The sequence below is a fragment of the Hermetia illucens genome, chromosome 1 (genome assembly GCF_905115235.1).
Source record: "Hermetia illucens chromosome 1, iHerIll2.2.curated.20191125, whole genome shotgun sequence".
Taxonomy (NCBI): Eukaryota; Metazoa; Arthropoda; class Insecta; order Diptera; family Stratiomyidae; genus Hermetia; species Hermetia illucens.
The window spans coordinates 34,948,181-34,967,579 of record NC_051849.1 but is presented as its reverse complement, the minus strand read 5'-3'; the positions used below and the strand labels follow the sequence as shown (position 1 = coordinate 34,967,579).

Here is a 19,399-nt window from a genome sequence, read left to right as displayed (position 1 = left end):
GTTCTTTATTGAGTCTTTCAAATTAAAACCGTATGATCACGAAAAGTAGAAAGACCGAATGGCAGCCGCAGTGTCCAGATGTTGTGAGGTTAGAACGCAAAGAATGCGAGTTTTTCACAATCTTCGGCTGGATAGGCTCTGAGAACGGGACTTGTTTCACTATTCCGAGGCACAGATTTTGGGTCCTCACTCTTTTGCGTTTCACGCTCTATCAAGAATAAAATTAGTTTCAAAAAGTACTAATTGAGCCCTTTCATTTGAAACCCCACATCACCATCTTCTGTAAAAAAATGTACACCCCTCTTTCGCACGTATGAGGCGACTAGCTACCTCCCCACTCCTTAAACCCAGCGGATAATGATACCAGCCGTTGAATGTAAAGGGACACACAGTTCGCATGTTCTCACCAAATTTCGTGACAATAGCTCCAGCCGTTTCCGAGTAGATCGTGTCTGATACAAAGGCAGGCATTGATCCCATTCTAAGGTTTTGATTCACACAAAACCTTAAAAATAATAGTAAAACTCTGGACTATAGTGCCGCGATCGAGAGGGAGGATCCACGACAGATCGCATCCTCAATTAATGTTTCTCCTGCCTTAGATGTCCAAGAGGCATGGCCTTTGCGGTTGTCACCTCGACAAGGGACATCCTCTAATTTTATGGCCTGAGGATTCTAAGGCCGAGAGATCCGTCATGGATCTTACCTTTCAATCGCGGTACTTGGGTCCGATTTCACCAAATTTGTAGATGTTTGAGATAGATTTCCCCTCTTGGACGACCTTTTCAACTAAATGTTGGACCACAGGAAATCCAAAACCTTGAAACCTTACTTGCTGTGTTGTTAGTTATTCCTTGGTTGAATTGTCCGACTGTCTTTTGTATTTTTTGTAACAGGATCTTGCTGAGGCCTTGAACTACATATGTAGTACCTACCTTCTTCCTTTGACATAAAGTTCATAAATGAACATGTTTCTACAATTTTATAGGAGTACATAGAGCTGATTCGTCTGGTAGGTTCTGAAGCTATGGTCTTAGAACCTTGTGGGCAGGTGAAAGTCTAATAAACCTTCTGAAACGGTTACTTGGTTAGGGCCAATAAGATAAGTTGAATCGATCGTTAACTTTTCTTTCCAACTACTTTAGTAGACCTGAAGCTTCCAGAATGGCTGTGTACATCTTTATAACCAATAAACCTTGCGCAAGTTCACCTTTTACATAATCATCAGAGAACCTTAAACTTGTTTTTATTGACATTCCTATCCTCAACTATTTACATAATAAAAACTGCACACTGCAAACCTTCAAAGCGAGTTTTGCTTCTCCAAATGTTTATGTAAATTCAAAAGTCCGAAAGGAGGCATGACGCTAATTGAAAAGTACACAAATTCCTGCAAATATCTATTGCTACGAGGTAGTGAAATCATTCATCTGAATTTTGCAAAAACTGAGTTGTAAACCAGATTGTCAGTACCGTGAATGCTATTCAATCTACCAGAAAAGGCTAATGAGTATTTTTTCCTTCGTTTCAGATCATTTGAAAACGGGTCTTCAACGAGCGAACCCGGCATCACTCAATCAGAACGCCACGGAAGAATATTGACACTCTAGACGATGATGTTTACTTATCGTCTACTCATCCCCATAATAGCATTTAATTGTTGTTTATTTAATATCAATAATGCACTAATCAATCCACCATTGGCTTCATCAAGCGCACAAAACCCCGATTCGCTGAACAAGAACCTCACATGTGAAGAGTTTTGCGCAATATCCAAGGCGTCGAGTGGTACTTTTCGGCGTCAGCCTGGATACTATCATCAACACAATAATGACGAGGAACTACCACAACAACTTGTCATCAAAGAACAAATATTTAGAGGAACTCGCCAACCACTTAACGAATGGCTTCATCAAAGCAGTCGCCATAGAACTCTGGCGAATGAAGATTATTTGCGACAATCTTCAATTATATTTGGTTTAACGCAAATAGCAAACGAAGATTATTTGAGTCCAGCATGTTTTCGAAACTTGAAGGAGTTGGGAAAGGCTGTACTGCGGAAAGATGTTTGGGCTATGAAAGGTAGGTATGAGGTGACAAGTGTTTGATTTCGAATATTTTTTCTACGTGCGCGTCTGATGAGAATGCGGATGGTATCGGGTTTTTCCAGAGCGGGTAATAGTTGAGGTTGTTGACAACTGTAGCTATTCCAGTTGTTTGTTTTGTCTAATGAGGTGACTTGCTTTTACGAAGTTGATACCATCAGAGCTAGTGTTGACCTTTCTTCTTAGGTGGATCCCGAAAATTTCTTGAGGTGACTTTTTCAATTAGCATATTTGAGTTCAAGTTCCTTTTGTGCCCTTCATGCCATGCGCTATTATTTGAACACTGTCACTCTTTTAATAGGTTCAGTATAGTATATGGTATGCCTTGAAAATACCTGTCTTTGGCATATCGTGCCAACTGGCTCAATTCTATTGGGTTTGCTTTTGGTTTCTCGGAGTTTCCAAACAGTTTATGCTCGTGTAGCTTTATATAATTTTACAAACCTTGCTGAAGGTTCGGTTGTTTGTTTAGTTCTTCTCCCCAAAACTGGATCCCGGAAAATACCGCTGTCTTTCGCGGCTTACTTGGAGGGTTGAAACATCCCTCGCGGTCAAGGTATCTTAGTACTCAACAATTTTCGCATCATAGACTTGATAGTTCCGAACCTTCATATAGAAAGACCTTGAGATACCAAATTTAGTCTTAATTTCACCACCCGGCGACTTTTTGAGGCTCCTAGACTACTGTGACAACTCATCCAACCGTTAAAAGAAAGAAAAATCCAACCCAGAGAATTCAATCAACATCTTTTATTCACTTCCCTCCTAGCACAACTGTTTCTTGCGCCTCTTTCAGTTATTGCAGAGTTAACAGTTCCGCTTATAGGGAAACCTTGGGAATCTGAAGAATCTTGGGCATCCCGAGGAGCTGAAGCAAGGATGCTCATTAGAATCCCAAAAAGACACCTTTGTTGAGAGTCATAAATGAAAAGGTATTTACATGCTCTTTAGCGTCGAAGAGATAACAAATAAATATGGTTGATGTGAACCCTTACGTCGGGAAAAGTGCCACTGTTGTCAGTTTCTGGCAATGTGCTTCAACTCACCTTACGATTTTACAAGAAGCTTACATTCCCTCTTCAATGTTCTGTGCCACGTAGTTCTAGGGCAATCCATTCGTCGGCCATCTTTTGATAGTATGATCCACCATATTTTCATAATCTGTTATGGAGTTTCCTTCCGTTTTCAATATGTGACTATTCCACTGCCACTTCTGCCTTCTCAGCAACACGTCTACGGGTCTGATCGGTATTGAGATAGTTGCATTTCCAGATTTGAGACAAGGCAGCAAAAGGCGCCATAGACATCAAGTTTAGTGTCACCATCGGCGGCTTTGTAGATATACCAATTGATCAACGCCTTCGATATTATGCCTATGAATTCAAATAGGAGGGTGTGATGACCCATGGCATGAAAATCTTGATTCTTTGTTGGAATTTATCTGTCCGATATGCGTCCTTCCTTCTTCAAATCCAAGGTTTATGATTCCGTGAAAGAGCAAACAGATGTCATCAGCATGGCCGAGGTGTTTGAAGAAAGATTTCAAGCTTCTCCCTTCAAGGCAGAAAGGAGAGCTTCACCGGTAACAAAAGGAAATAATATCGGCGACAAGATGGAACTCTGGCGGACTCCACCTCGGATTCCGGATTCAACAGAAATATTACCTTAGTACAGCACAGTACAGACCTTTACTACACATACAAATGATGTGAAGAGAGATAATGGGGTCAGTGCAGGCGGATCCAGAGCGAAAATTTGGTTGCTCTCTGTAGATTCAGCTTTTGAGTTATCTTTCGATGCATTTCAGGATAGTTTTAGTCATTATCTTCTCGACGGCAGTGAATAGAAAAATGCACCTCCAGCTGTTGTGTTGCTCCTTTTCGGAATTTTGATAATCATCTTCTTTTTCTACTCACTGGGAAAGACGTCTGGCTTCCAGTATTTACCAATAAATAGAAGAAGTAGCTCTACCGGCGCTACAAGGGTACAGTTCCACGGGGAGATGGTCACGCCGGGGCAAGGCCCGGTTGAAGTGCATTGACGGTCAAATTATTTTTCTTTGATTTTCAGGACCAGTCCATAACTGGAGTTAGCTATTTTATCCACAAGAGGTGGACCAAGTCTCCCCATTACATATCGGAGCAAGATGCCAGCCTTAAGAAACCTCAACTGAATAACGTGTATTTGCTTGTGGAAAGCATCCATTTTCTCATATCTCTTCTGCCTTACGCTGGACAATTGTGTTGGTCCATAACCTGGCCCGGAATTTCAACATCCTGTCAAAAACCGCCTTTCAGGTGGGGTTCTACATTTGATTCATGTCTAGGTTCTCTAGACTTTGGAAGCACAGTGCCGCAAGGAGGAGGGGAATATCCTTCAGAGTCCGATTTTACTTCGCTCAGGCCCAGAATGACCAGCTTATATCGACGGAATTCTCACTCAAGCGAACATTTGAGCGATCGCACTTCTCTGAAACCAATTATAAACCGTTTTCTATAGGTAAAGGTCATCCTAATGAGGTTACTGTTTATTCAAGGGGTTGTTGAGGTTTCAGTATCAATTGAATTTCGAAATTTTTTGGGGGTTGCTAGCCCGTTTTAGTCACCTTTTATCAGGAAATACTTTGGATGTTTTCACAAACCTCACGGCGTTTTTGGAAATCGAAACCACCGAATCATAGCCAGTAAATTTAATGCATTTAACGCGGACTGGCCTAGGAACGGGGGGAGCGGGGCGGTAGTTGCATTATACACATTAGAGGGAATGATCTGTTCGATGCTTTCCCTGGTGCTTGGAAACACGGGAAATGCACTACAGTTGTCTTGCATACGTGGGTGCCACGTTAGGGAGAAAGAAAATCTGATGGGTAAGTGAGCTCTCTACTCATAGTGACCACTAGATCAAAAATGACCTATGCGTTAGAGGATGTTTCGTGGAGGCAGTTGATGGAATTTCAGATTGGATCGTGAATGCAATATATGCGGCTGCCATTTACTCAATGGTGCGCTATTGTACTTCAACGAAACCAACGCGCCATCAATCACGGTTACGTGAAATATGCTTCGCTCTCGACTCACCGAGACGTCCACACTCCTCCTCTACTGTTCTGCACCAAGTGCTCTTGGGGCGGCCCACTCGTCAGCCATCATCGGAGAGTTGATTGCACAGTATGACGTAGCCCGCTATGCAATTGTCACCCCTCCTTGATCTGGGACCTATCCATTGCCATTTCCGCCTTCCGATTATATCGCGTACGGGTGACAGACCTGTGCGCCAACCAAATTCTTCCTTTGAACAGTATCAGGCCAGCGTACTCTGATACGTCGCAGAGAGGTGCTGACGAAGGCTTGAAGCTTTCAATTGATAGTGTCACCAATGAGTGGTGGTTACTTTCCAAGTGCTATTCCATATAGCAACACAGAAAGAACAATAGCACAGAAAAGTCTCAACTTGATCTTGATGTTTCCAATTTGCAGATTTTGAATAAGGCAGCGAACGTGCGTCGAGCGCTGTTAATGCATCGGGTAACATCTAGTTTGGTGTCACCGTCGCCAGAAACCACGCTTCCTAGATATATAAATTGTCCATTAATGCAGACAGGGAGAGTGTCAGACTGAGAACCTTGGCTTTGTTGGTATTTATCTTCTGTCCATATCTAACTGCTTCTCTTTGCAAGTCCAGAGCCATTTGGCCAATGTTCATGACCCGGTGAGAAAGTAAATAGATGCCATCAGCGTCGTTAAGGTATTTAGAGATAGATGTCATAGTCCATTGAACTGCTGCATGTCCTCTGGGCGAGGCAGTATGAAGAACATCACCGACAACAAGAAGAAATAAAATGACAAGACACAACTCCGGCGACTCCGTTTTGGAGTTTAAAATTCTCCGAGGTTTTATCTCGGTGCAACACCTAACATTTTGCGCCATCATATGTCGCCTTGATAATAGCGATAAGTTTTCCGGAATGCCCCTCCTGTGTGGAGCACGCGAGATATACTCCCTGTTCACGGTATCGAAGGCTTTCTCGAAATCGATTCCGAGCTGGCGAAGCGAAGATGTGAACTTGCGCCTTTAGAAAATTCCAAAATGATACGTAGGGAGTTGATGTGGTGAATGCAGGAAGATCCAGAGGGGAAAGCAGCCTGCTTTCTATCGATCGAGCTTTTGAGATGTTCTCTGATGCGTTCCATGATCATTTTAGCTATTATCTTTACGACGACACACTTAAAACTGGTGTCCTTTTTTGGAATCTTAACTATCATTCCCTTCTTCCGCTCTTTGGGAAATGTCTCGGACTCCCAAGATTTTCGTACGAGTGGAAGTAGTTGATCTGCAGCAACTTCGGCTCTACTCCGTTTGAGTGGATTGATCCCGAAATAATTTCTCTTCTGCTTGTAAGGGCAGTCCGTATTCGCATGTTACGGTGAGTCACCATTTCATTCACAAGAGGCTGAACTTCAACGGATGTGATACGGCTAAGAACCGTGGTGAAGTGTTTTTTCCACTTCTTCAGCTGATCGTCATCATAGATAAAGAATCGACCGTTAACGTCCTTCACGGAAGCATCGAAAGATTTGTGACCATATGTAAGTTCTTTTATAATGCGGTATACACTTCTGAAATTATTGCGTTCTGCGATATCTTCCGCTTCTCTAACCAGCGCAATAGCAGTACGGTGAACTTCTCGGTATCGGAGATCGAGCGGGTCCTACCCGCCATCACTCGCAGTGGTCAAAGATCCTTAAAACCCTCCCATGCATTGATCCACTGCCATGATTCCGCAGTCAGGATATGGCCGACGGCCTGCTTAACACCTGAGAAAAGAGCATTTTTGGTGGTGGCTCAATGCTTATCGATATTCGCAGGTGGGTTACTCTGTGTATCTATTATCCAATCAGCAAAATAGCTCTTAGCACTATTGACCAACCGCAGGATGTTACAAGAGGTCGATATCGAGCTTGGGGCTCACAGTTTTCGAACCCTTCAAGTGACCATCAGATTCGGTGTCAACACATCTCCTGTTACGCACATCCAGGAGACAGCTCCTAAATCTACTGCTAATTGCAAAGTAGCCAATCTGACTGCTCATACGATGTTGGTCAATTGAAATCTGACTTTATGGCAAGCTTTGTGCTCGAACAATGTGCCACCAATGACGAGGCGATGCAAGGTGCAGAAATCCGCAAACCTCTCACCATTATCTTTACGGTCGCCAAGGCTCACCGACTTACTAATAGGCGATCAAACTCTTGGTGGAACGATCAGATCACAGAGTTGCAGACTGCACACTTTGACGCGAGGAGGGGATGCTGGACTTTGATGAAGCATACATAAATCTTCGAAGTAGAATAAGGCGACACGTGTGCACCAACACCAATGTTTGAAAGAACTTCAAACAAAAGCAGATTATAATTCTTTTGATGCTGCGTACAGAGTTATTTTAAGAGGTTGAAAGGACGGACACCATATCTGTCCGCATCTTCATGTCTCTAGTAAATTAGAATAAGCTTTTGGGAATTTGTAGGAGAATTGGGACTCCCAACTAGTACTTGGATTGATGGGAGGGACATCTCGATTATGTCTGCATGAAAGCAATTACTAGCGTATCACCAGCGTGCGTGGTATCGTTGAGAATCTTCGGATGCTGGCGACCATTTGCTCTCCATTCACTACTCGTTTTTCCTTTTCAACCTGTTAGGGACCTCATTAAGTGTGTTTGATATTGAGATGTTTTTAATAAGCGTGAGTTACTCACAGTTATTTTCTGGATGTGCTCGATGCTTCACTTATGAAATAGAAGAATAACTCCTCCATCTTGTAAAGACTAATTGTGTATTGGGTGATGATCACAAGATCATCCAAGTTGGCCAGAGTCCACCTAGATGGGAGAGCTATCCAAAAAACTTAAAAAGTTGGTAAAATTGAAGCTCCACAAGTGTTCCGTCGATGCGCGCATACCTCTGTGATAACTACTTCGGGAATATGGTGGGAGGAGGTCTTTGTGAACACTTTGGTCCCTCAGGCGTCATCATACTAAACTTCATGTGTCCTTAACCGGGCCTACACTGGTACTTGAAAAACAAAACCAACAAGGGAGGATTGCAAGAACCCAGCGGAGGGAACACGTCATTCGAATGGACTCGTAGAGCCACTCAATCCGATAAATGAGTGTCATGATCGAGAGACAAGATTCACGATGGATCAAATCCTCAATCAAAGCCTCTCCTGCCAAAAATATTCATGAGGCATGGCTTTTAGGGTTCTCTCTCCGCCTTGTAATCTTCAAACTGGCCGTTTTTGAGTTTGACTTTGAAACTTAGTGTCTTTTAGGTGACTGCCTTCCAGAAGTCTTCGGATCTACGGGTCTTTGCGGCTATTTGTTGAACGGTATTGCCGTCGGAGCTTCTGAGAACTCCCTTTCCCTACCTTTGTGTGAATCGTTTCGTTCAGTTAATTGAAAAATTTGATATTCTTTCTTCTTCGTTGGAGTGTAGTAAGGGAGGCATTATCTGTCTCATCAAACGGGAGATATCACACAATGCAGTAATTATAGAACATCATTGGCCCATACCAAAGAGGCTTTACTCCAGGCAAATCAGCAACAGATCAGATTTTCTCTCTGCGGCAAACAATGGAAAACTGTTGGAATATGGACAACAGTTGTACCATCTTTTCATCGACTTCAAGGCTGCTTGTGATAGCATAGCCTGGGTAAAACTGTAAACGGCCACGAGAGAATTTGGTATCTCAACAAAATTGAAAAGATTGACTAGGTTGACTCTGATCAATGAGCGAGATCAGATAAAAGCAGCAGGATCACTCTCAAGACCATTCAACATCAATAACGTTCTCTTTAACCTGGCCTTGAAAAAAGTAATCCGTGATGCTGAGGTAAATGCGAGAGGCACAATCCTTTTTAAGTCAAACCAACTACTGGCCTATACTGACGATATCGACATCGGAACATCTGCCTTCATCCAGATCGAGCAGGCGGCGATTGGCGCGAGATCTTGGGCTGCACGTCAATAAAGGCAAGACAAAGTATAGGGTGGCAACGTCAGCACCAAAAACCAATCAACCAACAACATCAAACCGCACTGCTCAAACGGGGAGAATCAAGATAGGAGACTACAACTTTAAGACCGTTGATAATTTCTCCTATCTAGGGTCGAAAATCCCAGCCGATAACAGCTATGACGATGAAATCTTCGTACGGTTGTTGGCTGCCAACAGAGCCTATCATAGGGTTAAAGCTCTTACTGTACAAGACAATGATCTTGCCAGTCCTCATGTATTTCTCGTAGGCTTAGGTTCTTGGCAAGAAAAATTGCGAACTCTTGGCCGCGTTCGGGAGAAGAATTCTCCGGAGAATTGTTGGCCCCCTACATGAGGATGGAAGATTTCGTAGTCTACATAACGACGAAATCTATGAGCGATCCGGCTCTATAGGTTACGGTGGGTGGGTGACTTAATCCGTATGGATGAGGATGATCCAGCCCGGAAAGTATATAATTGCAATATCTATGGTAGAAAAAGAAGACGAGGCAGACCCTGCCTGAGATGCGTCGATGGCGTAGCTCAGGACGCCAGACACCTTTTGGGGATATCGAATTGGTGGACCTCGGCGCAAAACCGGGGTGTCTGGAGTTCCTTATTAAGGCAGGCCTAGACTGGATACCGGTTGTTGCGCCGTTGATGAAACACGATATGAGTGCGAACTATATCGAAGTGAAATCCATCATATGTTCAATTAAATGGAGCGATTACCACCTGCCGCCACTTTCGGTCACGCTGCTCCTAGGGCCGAGGTGAGGGAGCGTCAGATGAACTCCCTCTGCCCTAGATGAAACCGTCCGCCAGCCAACTTTTTCGAAAACTTGGGTATTTAGCTCAAAAAGAAGAGTATGTGAACGACAAGAGAGGAAGTAAATTGTTCCCCAAGCCGTCCAGTCCATGATCAATTGAATGCGGACTCAGGACTCCCAGCATCCTGAAGCAACAAAAATCACTTCGGCCTAGTTTAGGATGGATGGATTTCACTTCAATATAATTCGCATTCATGTCGAATGTTGTAACCCGTGAATCTTCGATAAAGAACATCTCTGAATTCTTGTAATCTTTTCTAATTATAATCGGAGCCAGAAATCGTAACCATTACAGTGTCTATGTAGACGTAACATCCAATTCGAGATTGATACCAATTCATGTTCATATTCAGGTGTCAGCCGAACTAGGATATTTAACTTTTTGCGTAAATTCGAGTCAGCAACTGTAAAAGTTATTAATCAAGGACAACTTCGAACTCAAATTCCCCATAATCTACGAAATCGACAATTCTTCATTCCAGACATTTCAAAGCTCATTGTTTAATGGTTTTTGCTTTTTCCTTTCGACGCATAGTTCTTGATTCATCGGGAAGTAAAAACGCTGGCTTCCTATGGGGTCAAAATTACTGGCTTGGAAGCCAAGATGGTTGCGAAGCTGTTCAAGAGCCTGTCTACATCACCCTCTCCGACCAGTACGAACGAGCAATGAAAAAGGGACTGATCAACGATTTAGCTCCATACGAAATGGACTACCGGGTCGTTTACATCCGGCATGACTCTCCATGGCAAGTGGAAATCAAGTTCATGACAGAGGTAAGTCCACCCCATTCCGATATTATGATCCAAAATCTACATAATCCTTGCAGAGAATTATCCATGTAGGATTGTGCCTGCCGAAATCGTGCAGCAACGCAGAAGTCTACAACTTGACCCAAAGTTACATGGATTGGGGATACTTCGAGGAGGCAAATGTTTATGACATCAATCCCGAGGTGATCCATATCAAGGACTTGAGACTCAGGGATGATTTTTTCGATAAAATCAGTTTCAAGATTGTCACAGTTGCAGTGATTTTGACTGCAGTACTGATGTTCTTGGCATTGTGGCAGAATTCAGTCTGCGATGAGAAGAAATCGAATGTTGAGAGGACCCTGATCACAACAAGTGGGACTGAACCGCGGGATGATACCAAGAAATCTAAGGACAATGAAGAAACAAGCAAAAAGGAGAAAAACGGACGAGAACTATCTATTTCTAATTTTATCAGATGTTTTGATTTGATAAATAATGGACGATCGTTATTTACTTTTGAGCAGGCATCTCCTAGTTCAATTCCAGTTATAAACGGGCTGAGATCAGTTTCTTGCCTTTGGATTATGCTGTTTCACGTGATTTGGTACATGTACTTCACTGTCGATAATAAAACTTTCCTGATTTCGCTGGGAGAAAGAGCTTTCTTTCAATATGTCAGTACGGCGCCTCTTTTGGTTGATGTCTTTTTCACGATAAGGTTTGTTAATGGTTTTTGTAATGGAGTGTTAACCAGTTAAGCCTAAATTAACCTACTTTATTTCAGCGGCTTCCTATCTGTTTATAATTTCATTCGGAATGAAAAAAATCTACAAAGAATAGCAAACAGTAGTTTCGTGGATAATTGTAAGGCATTCGGGAGGATGGTTCTCCATCGATATCTCAGGTAAGTTCGAAAACATTACCCCGCTATAATCAAAATTTGACTTATCTATCATACTTGATTGCTGCCCTTAGATTTTGAGTGAATTTCCTTATCTAAATCTTATAAATTAATCTAAACAAGGAAATCTTTATGGTAGACTATAGTTTAAAAATTTTACGGGGGCTGAACCCATAAATAGCGGCAAAGTTTTTAGACAGGCCGTATATCTATCGGTATGAATGTTGAGCTATTGATGTTCGCATGACAGACTCCCACGATAAACCCTGCTCCATTTACTGCAACTATTCTTTTAAGATTTCGCCGATCCTCTTTTAAAAGACGACTAAAAGGGATAGAAATTTGTGTGTGTGTTGTTGAAACTAACTTACTGTCGAAAAGCAGACCTCTTGGGAAGAGGTAAAGTCCTCGCTGCTTCGGCTTAACTCGATGGTCTTTTTCGGACATGGATTGATTTGGATATCACAATAACAATTTTTGATTGGCACAGCGGGACCGGTTTATAGTGAGTGCAGACTCAGGTGGATGCGAGTCCTACTTACAGCCTCTTCCGCTTGAACCCACAAGGAGCTCTGGTAGCGATATGGCACGACCATAGCTACCTTGAAACTCCGACAAGGGACCAACCGCAAATAACCGGGTTAAGAGCACCACCTGAAACATATGAACTCGGAGGGCTATCCTAGTTATGGTACCAGATAATCTTTGGTAAGGCTTCATGACCGGAGCCACTCCAGATACGTTCCGTACAGGCTTGGGTTCGATCGCCCTAACTAGGGCTTGGAGCATTCGCTAAATGCAAGTACTGCGCTTCCCGGTGCTACCATTTGGAGGTTCTCCTTGACCACATAGTGTTAACAGGGCTCTCATCCTCGCTAGCTCAGAGCACCGGCGAGAGGGGGGTGGAAAGGGGGGGGGATTCCTTCTGGGAATAGAAACTTGTGTGTATAATAATAAAGAAGGCTGCATCATTTTCACATCCGACATGTATAATTGTCTTCCTGGCTACCTTTTTCCGCATGAATTTCACCCCGGGCTAGAACTTTCTCTCGAAGGCCATGCTAAAAAGCTAGCTGCTCTTCGGGTAGGTACTGACTTAGCGAGTACAATCTTTGGCTACCAAAAATTGTTTGTGGAATGTATGCTTCTCGATAAAACGGCATCGAGAGCCCCAGAATATTAACTTTCTTTAATTTAAGCGAGAATTCCGACACTATCGAGTAGACATTGTGGGCCTAAGCACACTGCAAAGGGAACCCCCGCCCCTCTTGCAGCATTGTAATTTTACATTCTGAAAAATTAGTGGCAGTAGACACGGACCGGTTGTTGATTGGACCGATGCTCACAGCTACGGCAAGTGCTCTCTTCCGACCGAGAGCCAGTTTTAAGGAGAGTGCGAAGTTAAGAAGTTTCAGTATTAGACATTAGTCAGTTATTGACGAATACTGAGCCACCATCAAAAGTGTCTTTATATCCGACGCGGGTCAGGTTGGCCGCCATGTCTCAAAAATTGTTTTGTCCAAAAGCAAGAAATGTGGATACTTCAACATGAGCATCAAGTTGAGGTTGTGCTGCTTCGGTGACGTCTCTTTGTGCTGCTACATGGGAACTCCAAGCCAAAAACTATGTTGGCGCATGAAGCAAATGCTCATGAAAGTGCTGATGGGAAGGCGGGGTGGCAGTAAATTGGTCACACCTTAAAAGAGAGCAACAATTCCGTTCCTGGTTATGCTATATAATAAAACCCACCAAGCCAAGATGACGGTAAGTGGGTGGCCCTCAAACTACATGGTACAGAATAGCTTAAGAAGAGTATAAGCCTCTTCGAAAGTTGTGGATGCAGCCATGTACCTAGGCCTGTCAAGAGCAGAATGAAAAGGTGGTGACTTACCCAGAGCTTTTTCATGGGGTAGACCATAGAGTTTTTAATAAAGTTCATTGTGCAATTTTGAAGGGGCAGCGTAATTTTCATCCCGGGTTTTATCCTTACAACCCTGCATGTATCCTATATATAATAGTATGATTTAATGGTTAAACCTTCCTAGTGGTAGAAGAATTTATATCGTAGAGTGTATGTAGAATATTCGCCGCAGCTATGAATAAGTACCTGAGTGAGATTAGGATAATTATTCCGGACGAATGGAGTGCTGACCGCATAGGCTCCTAGTCTACCATCTAAAAATGAAGTTCTTTAACACACTTCAAGGGTAGACTCCAAATTGGACTCTTGTGCAGAAGTCATCTTACAAGCAGACATTTGGCTGAAGATAAAGCGAATTTAACATCTGGGTCATCCTGTAGAGGTGTGATAGGTTTCGACTTAAGGCAGGCCTCGATGCATTGTCGTCTCGTCGATGAGGGTACTTCACTCAGATCAATTTCAAAGACACCCACATTCTGCTGAAAAATCCTGTTTGCGTCGTCAAGGGTCGTATAATTGTCACTATACAGAAAAAGAAATGTAAAGGCGTTAAGAAATGCTTATGAGCTGAGGTCGTCAACTACCTTAATCTGCTTGGTATATGTAACCACACATATGAGGATCGCTGGATACACATTCTGGATAGTGCGAGTAAGCTCTGTCAATGCAAAGAGTAAACGAGCCACAATAAACAACCCCCTAAGCTAAGAAATACCTTGTGAGTTACGGCTTAAGAATACACCTAACGTCTTCCTGCCTATCGTAAAAGAGAGCTAACCTGAACTTTACTGCTACTGATACGTTAACAATACCTCGCGGCAAAGCGCTTTTGTATGTTGAAAAGCCAAGTATTAGTAGATGTAGGCTCGGATTATTACTGTCGGCTGTTGCAAGAGGAGTTCTCTTGACCTGGGATTTCCCAGGATGATAGTAATGGGCGAGCTGAATTCCAAGGCGGGCTCTGACAACACTTTGCTCAGATATGTGATGGGGAAGCACGGTCTTGGTAACCGTAATAATAATGGTGGTAGGTTTGTGCATCTCGCAAGTTTCGAACGCCTCGTTATTGGTGGTACATTGTTCGAGCACAGAGCCTGCCATGAGGTCATTGGATTTCAGCATACCGTTGCTTCTGTGCTGCAGTTGCAATTCTAGTAGGGTTGGAGAGCTGCGATCTCCCAAGTTCAACATCTACTTCTTTTATGATCTGACTGTCGTTCGACAGTGGTAGAACTATCTTGCCGATCGGACCCCGAGTAGCCCGCCTGAGAGTATCGATGAGCATTAGGCCGCTATAAAAAATGCTCTTTTCTTGGGTGCTGCGTCCCGAAGGCCCTTTCCAGAGAGTGGTGGAAGGGCATGATCACTAAAATTCCAAAGAAGAGCATCCGTCTTGAGGGCAACAATTGAAGGGCTGTTTGCGTGTTCCTTGCCGTTACAAAAATAATAGTTAAACTAATCCTGGAACGCAGCAAAGAACATCTCGGAAACTTAATTGACAGCAGGCACTCTCCATCCTTCTGCATTGAACACATAAGCCGTTGGACAATTTGGGGTTTGGAGAAGTTCAATGGACCATGACATCGTTTCTCAAACAACGCTTATGACATCTATTTGCTCTATTACCGGGTCATGGACCTTGGCCAAATGGCACTGGATGCCATCCGAGATGCAGGTAGAGTTGGACTGAACATAAACATCAACAAAGCAAAATTTGCTATGCTATTGTTTTTTTGAGTTACTATATGCAAGCTAGATCCCCACCGTTACTCAAAAGCCCCAAATCTTCATTAACACTTATCTGTCACGTAACATCGGAGTACGCTTGCTTGATACTATTCCAAACAAAGAACTGGGTCGACGCATAGGCCAGTTAGCCGTGGGCGAAAATAGCAATGGATTGGCCACTCATTAATATATATTATATGTATACGATGGCATGTAAGTGTGGTTGACGCGCTATGCCCGCCAGGGGGAATGGGAACCATATATAAGCCAAGAAAGGGAAGCTACCAGTAGGGCGTGAGATGCGTCTGAATGATGGGAAGCTGAACTAAAGCGCACACCTTTGTTAAGCTGATTGGAAAGAGCTGGTCGTAAGACAGCTTAGAACTTTGGATTCGTTCTCCTAACCGAAGCAATCTTTTATTGTCCAGATATCAAGTTAGAGGGAGGAGAATACTGAAATTCGTCAACAGAGTGTTGTTACGGAGTGCTTGAAGCTCTGCTATGAAAGTCGTTCCTTACTTGATGCGATGTGCAAGGGTTAGCGATTGTTTTGATTGTAGAGCGCTAATTGAAGAAATGCCAAAGAGATATCTGCGAGAAGAGGTCCAACGGCAAACACGAGTCATGCTTGCCATCAAGTGCCGAAGTTAAACCTATGTTAAGTTCATGGATTTTCCTCACATCTTTTCCTAACTTTAGATCCGTTGACTGCTTCGAGGCAAAACACAACTTGAGGGTCTATTGACTATGTGCACGGGACATCTGTTAAATTCAGGACAGAAGGCACATGCTCACCATTGGAGAAGAAGCGATGCGGTGAGCTCGAACCTGAGAATGCCCCATTGCAGTCCTGGATACGTTGGTGAACGACTGCAGCGTAAGCCTTTACGCTCGTGTCCAAAAAATCAAACCAATCACGGAATATGTAGTTGATTGAAGTCGCCCAATTCATGGCGGAAAAGGAGTCATGTTCGCGGGTGAATAATGAATTTATCCTGAACGATTGTGGGCATCACAAGGCCAACAGGATCAAAGATATTGTCCTTAATGTTTTCAAAAGTGCACTGTAGTAATCAGCGGACCGGTAGTAGTATAAATTTGAAGCAATTCCATAGACAACGGTTGCCGGTAATATCTAAGAGGTTTGTCTGGATGCTCTCGCTCGAGAATTTTCGCGATGTCTGCGGATGATGTTACTGGGAATCATCTTAATTGTAAAAGGATGTGGAGCGGAGGAGGCTGGAAATGGGTCTGGTTGATCGAACGTAATTCAAAGAATTGTCTTTGCACCTCGGTTCCGAGGCAATACGGAGAACTAGCAACTTTTATTGCAGAGCACGGTGCAGGATGCAATAACCTGGGACTTGCTCTGGGCAAGGTTCTAACGTTGTCGATGCCAGGAGTGGCCCAACTCTGGAATCTTCGCATAGCTCCCTGTAATCAAAGTGTGTAGTAAGGGACTGTATCTCTGCCTGCGGGGGTAGCAGAACTTGGCCCAAATATAATATAATTATACCGAGTTATCAGGGCGCAGAGGTCGTCCGGTTGCCTACTGCGAAGTTTCGAGCTCCTCAATGGGGGAAAGGACGTCAAAACCCGCTGATGGTCCGAGTGTTGGGTCCGCTAATTGCAGGCCTCGAAAATGCTGCTATACCGCTTGGTCGATTTACACTGTCAGAAATTCCAGAGTAATTCTAATTAAGACCACCTGCACGTACACTCAACTTCAAGTAAAAGGAATGGAGAGAGATTTATGTTATTCCGAATTTGAGAACGGAATGTCGCTCCAATGTCTACCACATCCACATCGGTATAACCTCTCTGTAATTGGAATCGTTCTGCCAAATTCATTGTAAGAAAACTCGCCTTTAATCCAGGATCGCAAAGTGCTCGGGCTAAATGTCAAAGCCGAACTGGCCAGCAAGGTAGGCTTTTACGATCCCTAAAAGGACTATTACCTAGTCCCTTGGCAGAGAGGAAGCCGAAAATTGTTTTCAGAGTAGTGGAGTCCCAGATCGGAGAGTGCTCGTTGAATAGTTTTGCTGCTGCCAGGAAGAAGAATGTTTCTGCACAGAAGTCGACCATTGCACGGAGGGAAGGTGCAGCAGAACATCGTATGATGTTGGTTTTCGCACTGTCGGTAATTACTTAACGAAGATTTCGTAGACTGATAGCTTGGCGGTGGAAGCAGAGGTTCGACCCTGATAGGGCCGCATTTTTTCCATTATTTAGAGGATGGTCTGTTTGTTTGTGATTGATAGAGTCTGGGGTTAGGTTTCTTGAAGTTTCGTTGAAAGCTGCATCCAGTTTATGATAATGGAAAACTGGAAGGAACAGGACTGGACTGGACAAAACGAGACACTTGAGTTTCTAAGCTTGCATTTTCCAATAATAAATTTCATATCTACTTCACAGATTGGCTCCATTATATTTAATATTAACAGCAATTGTCGAGATTTTCACGGCATACACCGAGGATGTTTCTCTATTCCACATTCATGAACGCTACGACCAAACGTGCCCGAAGTTTTGGTGGCGCAACGTTCTGCTCATTCAAAATCTATTCTCACACGAACATTTGTGCCTAAATTGGACATGGTCCTTGGCATGCGAAATGCAATTCTACATTATTGGAATAGGAGCACTCTTCACATATGTTAAGTAAGTATTAATTTTAGCGATTTATTTATTGACTGTCATGAAATCGGATGTAAACCGCATCTCTCTTTTCTTAGGTACCCAAAAACAATAAAAGGACTTGCCGTACTTGGCTTACTTAGTTCAGTCCTATGGACTGCATTCGTTGGCTTCGAAATAAACTACAGGCTATCGTTCGACGTAATGTACCATACCGGAACCCAGATGTACATAAACCCCTTCATCCGCATATCACCATACATAGTTGGAAGCATCGCAGGATGGTTTTTGGCAACAACTAAGGGACAGTTCTCTGTCAACACCGTGTTCGAAAAATGCGCCTGGAACTTAGCGATCCTCATATTTTTCTCATGCATATACTCAACGGTAAAGCGGGATATGTCTGAATTGTACACGGTGGGTCTTTATGTTTTCGGAAGGCTATTTTTCTCCTGCGCAATCGCCTGGGTGATCCTCGGGAGTGCAACAGGTAGGGGAGTTTGGTGGTCAAGGTTTTTGGAGCTGACACCCTTCCAGCACCTCAATAAGCTTTCCTACGGCATTTACTTGTTGAATCCGTTCGTTGTTTCGTTTGTCTTCAGTTTGTCGAGTACCAGCACACATGCAGATCCAATCATGCTGGTGAGTAATCCGCCTTAAAACTTAAAATAGCAAAAGGACTTTAACAAATCTTTCCATTTTCAGTGTGTTCAAACCAGTGGCTTCATAGTCATAGTATACATCTGCTCTATCATCTTCTCATTGTCCTTTGAGATGCCGTACTGCAACATATCCAGCCTGCTGCTACGAAGGAAGGTCAAAACAGCGTAGGCAGGAGACCACTTTTAAGTTAACTAGCCCTTAAGGATTGGCTAAGCACTTAGGGATAATTTTTTTACTTGCACATTGTGATTGTTAGTATTTCTGTTGATTGTTAAGTTTGAAAATTGAGTGGAGTAGCATGTAACGAAAGTGAGGCTAGAAAGGCGTTTTCTAGTGGGTATGCATAGGCTGTGCCATCAGGGTTGAATGTCAAGAAATTTGATGTGCTTACAAGTCAGGTTCAATGATTGGCAGTAAGAAGAACGAATAAGTTATGTTACGGTATCGATAGAGGAGTTTGCATGTGAAGAATGATTGTTTCCAATAAAATGAGTTGGAGAATTTTTTTTATAAAAATGCATTTTCTTTCCAATAAAATATTATGGTTCCCCGTAAATGTGCTTCAACTCTCTCCAGGTCTTCCCAAGAATTCTGCACTTCTCCTCTACTGCTCTACGCGTATTTTTTGGTGGCCACTGTGGGGTAGTAGCTCCCATTGGAAGGCATAACGAGTAATATAGTTGGTCGCTCTTTCTATATCCACTACCACTTCGAGATTGTGTCAGGCGACAGTACACTGATGACATGACGGCAAAAGAAGGGTTAGAGTCTTTGAGTAAAAAAGACGGCTATTTTCCTTATGCAATGAGGAGAAAAACTTCAACTT

The 19,399-nt window shown here is 43.2% G+C and overlaps 1 protein-coding gene across 4 annotated transcripts in view; it reads left to right on the top strand.

Moving 5' to 3' along the window:
• The window catches only part of LOC119646681 (nose resistant to fluoxetine protein 6-like), a 59,936-nt gene extending 40,849 nt beyond the window's left edge, over positions 1-19,087 (top strand). For all 4 annotated transcript variants that reach the window (XM_038047234.1, XM_038047237.1, XM_038047233.1 and 1 more), the window contains 7 exons: positions 1,532-2,082; positions 10,506-10,744; positions 10,798-11,441; positions 11,508-11,627; positions 17,689-17,934; positions 18,009-18,552; positions 18,616-19,087. In XM_038047234.1, the coding sequence (XP_037903162.1) occupies positions 1,614-2,082; positions 10,506-10,744; positions 10,798-11,441; positions 11,508-11,627; positions 17,689-17,934; positions 18,009-18,552; positions 18,616-18,741 (2,388 nt within the window). In that variant the 5' untranslated portion in view covers positions 1,532-1,613 and the 3' untranslated portion in view covers positions 18,742-19,087. The remainder of the gene's footprint in view (positions 1-1,531; positions 2,083-10,505; positions 10,745-10,797; positions 11,442-11,507; positions 11,628-17,688; positions 17,935-18,008; positions 18,553-18,615) is intronic.
• The last annotated feature ends 312 nt before the right edge of the window (positions 19,088-19,399 follow it).